Source organism: Lemur catta, chromosome 8, assembly GCF_020740605.2.
Source record: "Lemur catta isolate mLemCat1 chromosome 8, mLemCat1.pri, whole genome shotgun sequence".
NCBI lineage: Eukaryota > Metazoa > Chordata > Mammalia > Primates > Lemuridae > Lemur > Lemur catta.
In genome coordinates, this window is record NC_059135.1 from 84,538,301 (window position 1) to 84,548,864 (window position 10,564).

The window sequence follows — 10,564 nt, forward strand, 5'->3', positions numbered from 1 at the left end:
CAGTACCCAAAGTGAAGGCACTTAAAGAGAACAGCACAAACTCTGAAGCAAACAGTTGTAGACCCTCGTACAGCCAGCCCTTCCAATCTAAAACAATCTCAACTGCTCAAAACCTAAAGGCTTTTGTGGTCTTCCACTAACCAAAAAAGGCAGTAAATGATGTCTGTCAACAAATTTTAGCCTACCTAGCAACACCAGTCAGTGAACAGATACCTTTACTTTAGACTCCTTGTCACATTATTCTTCCTTCCCAAGAATAAAATCAAAATCATTTTCAGCTTCACATCTTTCAATTTGCACAGCTGCAATACTTTGAAAATCCTTGTTAATTTGTTGGCTGAGGTAGTAGTCATCTCTCCAGTCTGCTAAAATCAACTCTATGATATTCTTTAATTCATCGATGAAAATTTCACTAAATAAAGAAAATTTTCCTAAAATGTTTCCCACTTGAATAGTTCTATGAACCAAAGAGTACCCAAGTCTACTCCAGTAACTTTTAAATTGTGTTTTTCACCTAAAATCTCAGATGATCCTTGCACTAGGTAGAGCAAGTTTTAATTGTAGCTTCCAGTTACGAAGATACCTTTTAAACTTTCCATTGAGTTGGTCTATTATTGTTGAGGTCTCAGATCTGAGAAAAATCATGAGTTCTGGCTATATTCTTCAGTTAGGAACAAAACTCTAAGCAATCTCCAAGTGTTGCAGTTTTATGAGTCCAGTATCTACATTTTCCTAGAGTGACACTAATCCTACTTAGTCTTAGAGATTAACTGGCTAAAACTCTAGAAAAGCTAACTGTATTTTGGAACAGGCCAAAGGACAAAAAGACTCCTTTGTGAGATTGCTAAATCTTCCTACAAACATTCACGAGTCATTAACATTCTAAATACATGTAATACGCGCTCATCAGCAAAAAGTTAATTGAAGAATGCATACACACAAACCCCTCAAGTACAAAACCCGTAACTTTATTGACTATTTGAATAATTTGCACTAGAGTTTACAAATGTTTCCAAATATTTGTTAATAAAATCTAGTATTTCTTCTGTCAAATTAACTGATTATCTCTAGAGTGACTTCTAGGAATGTCTGGGCTCAATCAATTGTGGTTTTTGTTTAAAAACATGACTAACATAGTCCTAGATTTCCACACCAATTTAAGTCACCATATAAACAGCCTACAATAATTCAGTTTTTTTCCTCAAGAAACAAAGCAGCTTTTTTTCGAAGCTGCTAAAAATTTGACTAAGATGTAAATCCTTTTTGTGACCTTAGTGCAAAGTCACTTGATGACTACAGACCTAAATTCTATAAAATGGGGATATAAAACTTGCTCTACCTAGCACAAGGATCAACTGAGATTTTAGGTGAAAAACACAATTTAAAATTTCATAAACCTATTACTGTACTCTTAATAAGTACAGCGTCATTTAATTTTCCTTTCATTTTTAAGTCACTTTTTCCTTACAGGATTACAGTAGTAATTTCTTTATGTAATGTTAATATAACCCCAAAATAGCATAACAGAATCAAACTATCAAGCTCTTCTAATAAACAGCACTAAGCTAAAAATTTAGCATAACAAAACAACTCCAAATTTAATACTAAATGAAATTTACGTTTCAGCCATTCATTCTTCACTGCAGTGCATAAAGTTATAGAGGGATCAAAACACGTGAAGCAATCATGAGTAAACCGTTACGAAACACAAATAGTTGAACAAATACACCTCAAATTGAGAGGAACCACAAATATTGATTTGGTCCACGCAATAAGAATGAGCACAACCAAAGAGGCAGAAATCTACAAGATCTCAGTAATAAAACAGGAGAACATGGAGCAAAACAAGCCAGAGCAATATAAATGAGTACACGTTCTCGAAATATGTAGATTTTAGTCTAGGAAAACTACAAACCAAAGAACCAAGAGCTGAACGTTTACTTCCTTTAAACTAGTGGTTTAAAACAATCAATCTGCAACAAAGCAATTATTTCAAATTAGACTCCCTCCCAAGGCTGTCGTTTAAAAACTGACAAAAGTTAACGTTTCAGAAACGTACTAACAGCAGTAACCGTGAACATCAGGTGGTTTCTCTTTGTTGCTTATCGATGACACAGCTTTCTTCCTGACAGTCCACAACTAATTACAAGCCAACTGCTTGCCCAATGGCCCGTTCCTACCCGCACGTAAATGTTGGTAACTAAAAGGACGTTAGAGCACCTGGAGGAGGGGTGCTCTCGGGGACCGAGAGGGGGCCCGGGGAGAGGGCTGTGGGGCGTCTGTCCGCGCCAAGTCCTCAGGTGAGCAGGTGCGCGGCTCGGCGGGGTCTGGCGGGGCCGGCGGGGCCTGCTCGCCGCGTCCCGGTGCGGGAAGTGTCGGCGGGGCTCAGCGCCCCCAGCCTGGGTGCCGGGAGAAGCGGGCGGCGGGGGCCAGGCCCGCTGTACCCCAAAGGGACTGGGGAGACGCTGGGAAGCCACGGGCAGGCAGTCCGGGCCTATGGGTGCACAGAGGAAAGGCTGGCGGCGCCTGGGGCCTCAAGGAGCTGGGCGGTGAGGGGCAACACGACTCCCCTAGGGGATTTGGCGGAACGGTGGCAGCTGTCCCCGGGACGCAGGGTACTAAGGGCAGCCCGGCTGTGTGAGCCGAGAGACGCCTGCGTCTCGGGGAGGGCAGACGCTGAGGTATACAAGAGGACAGAGGTAGGCCGGGGGGCGGGGGGCGTCCTGGCCGCGTCTCGGGCCTCTGCTCCCTTCACCTGCCACAAACACCACGAAGACCGCGCCGCTCCTCTTGGCCGTCGCGATGGCGGTCGGAATGGCGCCCTGGAACCACAGCATCGCTCCCGTCGGGCCCAGGCGCTCGCTAGGTGTGTAGCAACCGCGGTCCCGGAGCCGGCCCCGCCCTTCGTCTTCGTCGGGCGCCGCAGCCCGGGCTGGTCTGGCCCCCGCCCCCGGCTCCGCACAAGCGCGCACGCGCGTCAGCGGCCCCACGCGCCGCGCGCTAGCACTCAACGTCACGTGACGCCACGCGTCGCTGTGGGTTCAGCGCCCCGGTGCCCTCTCTCGTTGGCAAGTCGGTGCGTGCGCGCGCCCGCCAGGCCCAAGGCCTCGTTGTCCAGGAAGCGGAAGGAGGCAGTGGGAAGCATGACTAACCGCTACGGCACGTCGGCAGCGCCTGCAGTGAGGCATGACGGGAAATGTAGTCTTCTTAGATTCGTTCGCCTCCATAGTTTCCGAGGCACCGCGACAGGGGACCGTAGTGAGAGCCACTGCGCGGGAGGAAGGGAAGCGTCACTCTCTGACCGGGATATCCTAGTCTCCGCCTCACTGAGACCTTAAATGTGGAGGAAATCGTCCCTATACGGAACCAATGGGCTTTGTAGGGATTTACACCAAGCCTTTGATTGCTATTGAATTTATCAGCCCAACTTTGTGGAAAAGACAGGATAAAAACCGCAACAATCACCTTGTGTAAGAACATATAGCCCATGTGCCTGAGGAAGGAATTGGTAGAATGCAGACCTTCAGCGATTTCCTAGACACTGGCTAGAGATCTTTCCAAAACCTCAAAACAAAAGTCATGCTATTGCCGCAGCTACTTTGTAAAGTAACACAAAAGCAGAGAATAGATGATTTATTTTCCAGCTACTTTCCATGGTAACATAAAAGAGAATAGATAATGATTTCATTTCCAATTTTATGGGAGAAAGTCCTATAACCAAGATATGGCATTTAGTGGTTGGTTATCATGAAAATGAAAACTGTGTTTAATACTTTTTAATAAAATTACATATTCTCTAGTAACTATTAGCTAAAGGCTTGCATGGTTTATTTAAAGTTGGTATGCTATGTATGCTGTTATATTATAAATTCTACGTCAATTAAATTTCTCTTCCAGCAGTGCAACCATTTGCCAGTCTTTGCAGAATAAAGGAGCTAACAAATTGCACTCTGGTGTTTGTAGTTTTTTTAAATCAGGCATCTCATATAGTGTCATCATAAACTGAAACATAATGTTGATTATGGACAATGGACAGTTGCTTATGTAGGACACCATTCCTTGGGAAAAATTGGAGCTGATCTTTAACATCAACTTTAAATGGCTTCTTAAAATTCGATTAATCTAGAAATTCTTCCAGTAGAGCTATGTCTTTAATTACTCCTAGTGTTAGAATTAAATATTATAAGAATCTTTCATAGTTTTTCATTCATTCATCATGTTTGTTGCTCATCTACTAGGAGCTGGGCATTGTACCTGGCATTGATAAGGAGGTGAGGCGGTCAGAAAAAGGCCCTGCCTTTGTGACCATGCAGTCTAGCGAGGAAGGCAGACACTGAATAAGTTATGAGTGAAGATGGGACCAAACGTGGACTAATGGGGTCAGAAAAAGTCTTCACGAGGACATGACAGGTTAGGTGAAGGAGAAGACCATTCCAGGCAGAGGAAGGAGCATGGTGAGGCGCTGAAGCAAGCAAAGACAGTACACTTGAAGAACTGAAAAACACCCAGTGTGGCTAGAATGTAGAAAGGGAAATGTGGTGCAAATGAGGCTGGAAAGGTAGGCAATGATCAGATCATACAGGGCCTGGGAAGTCAAGTGAAGGACTGTGGACATTTTTCTAAGGATTGTAGAAAGCCATTGGAGAATTTTAAACAGAGCAGTTACCTATAAGACTTGTGTTTTTAAATTGTAGCATGGCAATGAAATGGGTTGAATTAGAAGTGGAATGTGTGAATGTGAAGAGACCCATTAAGAGGCTCTTGTTTATGTATGAGGGAGATGGAGAAGTGGATACTTTTGGTATTTTGGAGGCAGACCCAATAGATTTTGTTGATTGATTAGATGTGGAGTTGAGGAATAAGGAGTCAAGAAGGGATTTTAGGTTTCTGTCTTGAGAAATTACAAAGAAGGTGAGATAGGCAACACTGAAGGAAGAGCAGGACGGTGGGGAGGCTGTGGGTGAAGGTGTGAGTTCAATATTAGGCCTGTGTTTGGAGTGCTAGAGAGACGTTCACATGGAGATGTTAAGTAGACAGATGGATATTAGATTTGGAGCTCAGGTAACAATTCTTAACTGGATAGGAATTTGAGATTTCTCTATGTGCAAGGGGTAAAGTGACCCACTGGAGGATACTATCACTTAGGAAGATGCTATCACTTAGGGTGATTGTGCAAGGTCAGGTGAGACAAGAGTATGGCTGAGGTCTTAAGACCTCATTTATGCATCATTTACAGAATTGTATAAACCAGTAAAGGCGACTCCGAAGGAAAGGTTGGGGGGTTGTGTAGAGAAAAATGAAAGAGTGTGTGATACCAAAGAAGCCAAGGGTAGAGAGAGTTTTGAGAAGGGAGTGAGAAGAAGCTACACTGAATGCTGCTATTGGGTCAATTAAGATGAGACTAAAAAATGTCCATTTTTTAAAGAAATGTAGCAGTAATTAAACGTTTAGCAAAAAGCACTTCTCATTCTTCTTTGTGGAAGCCAAATGGCAGTGGGTTAAAGAGCAAGGGGAGGAAAGGAAGGGAAGTCAGGGAGAATGAAGGGAAGGAGGAAGAAAGGACATGGGGGGGGCAGGAATTTAGATTGGGAAAGACAGCCTTTCTAAAGATGAGTGAGATTCACACAAGATTAAATACTGATAGAAAGGAGCTAGTCTTGGAGAGAGTGAATACAAGAAAGAGAGAGGTTTCTATAAAGATAGGAAGGAAAATGGGATATATGGTAAATTCTGTTGATAGCCCATCCAACCATCATTCTTCTACCATGTCTTCCATTATTTCTTCTGGGCAGAGCTCACTTTCCACTGGTAGGCAAAAATGCCCTCCTTTGCCGGATGTGGTTGTAGGCAGATGATGCCTGGTACTGCTGCAGCAGCCATTTTGTGGCCATGAGGAAAGACATTGCTTATGCTCTAAGAATGGCACAATGGAATAGAGAAAGCACGTGTCTATGATGACATCACAGAGCTCCTGAACCAACCCTGGGACTAGTTGGCCTCCGTAATTCTTGTTTGGTGAGATAATAACTGCTCTCATTGGTTAGGCTACTGGAAGTTGGGCATTGCTTCTTGTAATCACTATTCCACACATTCTGGGGTGGGATCCAGTACAGAGGCAGATAGAAGAGATTCCTTTCCATTTTTACAGAAAAAGGAAAGGAAAAATAACTAACTTTGAACATAAATAACTTTGTAAGTTTTAAAACAATAATCTGAAGACGTTTTCATCTGAAAGCTTTAGCCTTTTTTTTCTATGAAGGAGAGGTCATTTGCTGAAAGTGGGTGGGTGGGGGTAAGGAAATTGTTACCTTGAAGATAGGGAAACAAGGTTTGAAATGATGTTAAGTGTTGGAGGGCAAGTGAATGAAGGAAACAGTGTGTGCCAGACAGGGCTGAGGGCAGGTGAAATTGGTGGTCCTGAATTTGGCCAATTGTGTGATTTTTTCCAGTGGTCATTCAATCCCTGGGTGCAGGCACTAAGAATGTGGACTCTTGGATTTATCCAGGGTTGTGGGTGCTAGGAGGCTTGAGATAGAACAAAGGAAAAGGGAATTTAGGAGATTAGCAATGGAATAAGCAAGGTGATAGAACATGGAGTCTAAACTGGGTGGGGAGGGAAGTGAGAGCAGAAAGGAGACAAAAACAAACATGGTGGAGGGGAGGCAATGCCCTCAAGGGCTCAGAGTGGCGGGAGACTGGTCAGCAATATGGGATCTTAAGATGTTAAATTCGGAGTGGGGGTGGGTGGGGAGCCAGTTAGGAATTATGAAAAAGATTCTTGGGTTTTGAAGTCTGGTATTGTCCAACTCGGTTAGAACATGCCCCTTCAACACACGTGAAGCTAGAATGTTCCCTTGTATGAAACCAGCCACAGCAATCTTTCAGTTCTTTTGTGTTAATCTTAAATTCTTTTAATTTCTACCATAATGGATACTGTGGTGCCCATCTAGACCCCTGCTTCAGAACCTGAGCGCACTCTCTCTCCCGGCAGCTGAGAGTATCCAGAGCTGTGTCCTTCTCAGGAGCTGTCCTCAGCTGAGGACACAAAGGCCTGGGCTCCTTTCCTCATTATGGCTTCTGTGGGGCTCCCATCTCCAGCCCTCCCTGTCTCACCAATGTTGCTGCCAACGCACGGCCCTCCCTAATAAACCTCCTGTGGGCAGATCTTTCAGTCTGTTTCTGTGGACTCAACTGAGACAGACCCTCATGCCTGAAAGATCCACACAACTTTCCTAACTGCTCTTTCTGCCGTCTCACATAATGATGTCATATCCATCTTCCCGGCTCCCTCCCCAAATTATTTTTAGCATGTTAGTTCCTGCTTAAAGATCTTTAGTGCTTCTGTAATGCCTCCAAAAATAAAGTACAAATTCTATATCCATTCAGAATCCTCTACAATTTGGCTTTAACCTACTTTTCCAACATTCATTTCTTTTCCTTCCCTGCTTGGGCTCACTAGGCCGATAATACTGTTTTATTTATACTCCTTGCCATCTCTGTTTTTGTTCACACCATGACTCTTGCATGGAATCCTCTCCCTTCTCTCATTTAAAAAATATTTGGGCCGGGCATGGTGGCTCACACCTGTAATCCTAGCACTCTGGGAGGCCGAAGCGGGAAGATTGCTCGAGGTCAGGAGTTCGAGACCAGCCTGAGCAAGAGCGAGACCCTGTCCGTCTCTACTAAAAAATAGAAAGAAATTAACCAGACAACTAAAAATATATAGAAAAAAAATTAACTGGGCATGGTGGCACATGCCTGTAGTCCCAGCTACTCAGGAGGCTGAGGCAGGAGGATTGCTTGAGCTCAGGAGTTTGAGGTTGCTGTGAGCTGGGCTGATGCCATGGCACTCTAGCCCGGGCAACAGAGTGAGATTCTGTCTCAAAAAAAAAAAAAAATAAAAAAAAATATTTCAATGCCTATTATGGGACAGGCGGTAGACAAGGTGCTGGGATAGAACTATTTGTTGATTGATAGACACTATTTTTTGTCCTCAAAAAGCTGCTTGTAGTCAGACAGTGGGAAAGACTAATACAGAAATAGGTGACCATATACTTTAGTTTGGATGAAATGAAAAAGCCACGGACTGGTTACTGTCGAGCAGAAGGGAGGGTCAGGGATGACCTCTTGGGGGAAGTGGCATCAAGGCTATTTTTTAAATAAACCTCAATCACAAACTTAAGCTCCTTTTTATACTCAGGCCCTTAAAACAGAAGTTTGTTGGGGTGCAGCAGGCAAAATATGACATGGGTTATACTCTGTTATTTTCCTTCCCCCACCACCCCTCAGATCTGGAGATAAAAGAGTTCCCTTGAGCTGAGTCCCAAGGTTTCATGCACTTCTTTGGTACAAAAGGAGGGATTTCATTGCAATGAGCTCTTCTTTGAGGGATCTTAGTGCTCAGGCCTATTACCGGGTCTAGAACCACTGAAGAGGAAGGTCAGGTTTCAGTTGGTGTCTCTGTAACCTTTGGAAGAGCCCCAGCCACCACAGCTCGACCCACCTGCTTCACCCCAGTGTGCGTTGTCTTCCAAGCCAGAGAGGGGTTTGTCCATGGAGGTCCTGGGCCAAGATGGGGAACCGTCCCATTTGGCTTACAGAAATCCTCTGGCCTTCCACCTCTTGAAATACACCCATTTTCTTCCATGACTGATCACTATGCACTTCCTCTGATTTGCTCGACAGAGGCCCTGCAAGCTGTTTACTTGACACAAGACCCCTAACGCTCTTCATACCTTGGCAGTGTGGGGTCTTTGGGGTTTTTTTGTTTGTTTTTGTTGTTTGTTAGTTTGTAAATGGAGTCTTGCTTTTTACCCAGGCTGCTGGAGTGCAGTGGTGCAATCATAGCTCACTACAACCTCCAACTCCTGGCCTTATGCAATCCTCCCACCTTGGCCTCCCAAAGTGCTAGGCTTACAGGCGTGAGCCACACGTGCCCCCTGATGTTCTTATTGGGCCTGCACAGGGTTTTAGAAAGCCTGTGTTCACTACGCATGGCCACAGCCCCTCCCACTACTAAGCTCTATTCATTTACTTATATTAATACTTCAGCTATACCAAGGATTTGAGTTTGCCATCCCTGTGCTGTACATGTGCAGCTGGCATCAGACAGGCCTAAGTGTATGAACAGAGTTGGCCAGTATTTCCCTAACCTCAGTACCAGCTTCTATCTCGTCTGGAGGAAGAATGTAGTTTCTCATGGTCACTTATATCCCGTGAGAATTTTATTTTATATAGTTAACTTAAATTTCTGGGTTTATATCTTCTCTCCTCCACTCATTTAGAAGCAAAGACTGTACTTAATTTTCCTTCTATCCCCAAGTGCCTTGTGTCATTGCCGAATGATTGAGCGTGATTGAGGCCGAAGTTTCCGCACCACTAAGTTCTATTTCAGTTTGCACAGAGAACTCACTACACATTGCATTCTTAATTCTAGTCACACAAATATATTCCAGTATTCATAAGAAGGTGAATGGTTCAGTATCAGCCTATGACCATTGTTTGACAAAGAAACCAAAGTGCATTTCTTATTGAAGCTGAATTGGTAATATCACCTTGAAATATAAAATCCCACACCACGCTTTTTTTTAAAAAACACTTTTTTATCTCACAGAAGCCTGCACCTGTTTACCACCACAGAAGACTCTATGACTTAAATATTGCAAAACTAGTTATATGAAAACATATAAAGGAAAAATATTATTCTCTGTTTTTGTTTTTTCTTGAGTGAAAGTGAGAGGTGTAAAAAAAAAAGAGTAAGCTGATCATATAGAGCAAAATCACTCACCAGTAGACCAGTAGAATAGTTTAGATACTCTATAAAGTTTATGGATACATATAAAATAATAAAATTGATAAGGAACATTTGAATGTGTTCCAAGCTTCATTCACAACAATTGAATTTTCACGTGTAAGATAGGATGGCATTCCTCTCTGGCTTCTCATGTAGCTCCAGGTGAATAAGACAAATAAAAAATGTCAATCGCTATATTAGCAAGGCTAGAGGCAGTAACATTAAGTATTATAGTGTCTGACCTCTGAGTCAGCCTGCCTAGTTCCTGACTACCACCATCACTTGTTAGCTGAGTGCCCACGGGCCAATTTCCTCACCTCTCTGACACTTGAGTTGCCTCCTAAATAAACTGGGTAAATAGAATTTACCCTTTAGGGCTATTATGATGATCACAAAGAAACCCTTGTAAGTGCTTAGGAAGTACTTGGCACATAGTAATTAACTGCTTTACAAATGTTAACTATTATTTCTGACTACCTGCCAAAATCATACTTTAAAAAAAAAAAAACCTTTTCAGGATTCAAAGCTTTTGCTTCCATCAGATCATTTCTTCATTTAATCACTGGACAGCCGGGCACGGTGGCTCACGCCTGTAATCCTAGCCCTCTGGGAGGCCAAGGCGGGCGGATCGGTCGAGGTCAGGAGTTCGAGACCAGCCTGAGCGAGACCCTGTCTCTACTAAAAAAAATAGAAAGAAATTATCTGGCCAGCTAAAAATATATATAGAAAAAAAATTAGCTGGGCATGGTGGCGCATGCCTGTAGTCCCAGC

General features: G+C 43.5%; 1 protein-coding gene across 1 annotated transcript in view; it reads right to left on the reverse strand.

Moving 5' to 3' along the window:
- Positions 1–3,100, reverse strand: part of UBXN4 (UBX domain protein 4) — a 38,080-nt gene extending 34,980 nt beyond the window's left edge. Inside the window, exon 1 of the mRNA XM_045559271.1 lies at positions 2,756–3,100. Coding sequence (XP_045415227.1) covers positions 2,756–2,837 — 82 coding nt within the window. The 5' untranslated portion in view covers positions 2,838–3,100. The remainder of the gene's footprint in view (positions 1–2,755) is intronic.
- Between the last annotated feature and the right edge of the window lie 7,464 nt (positions 3,101–10,564).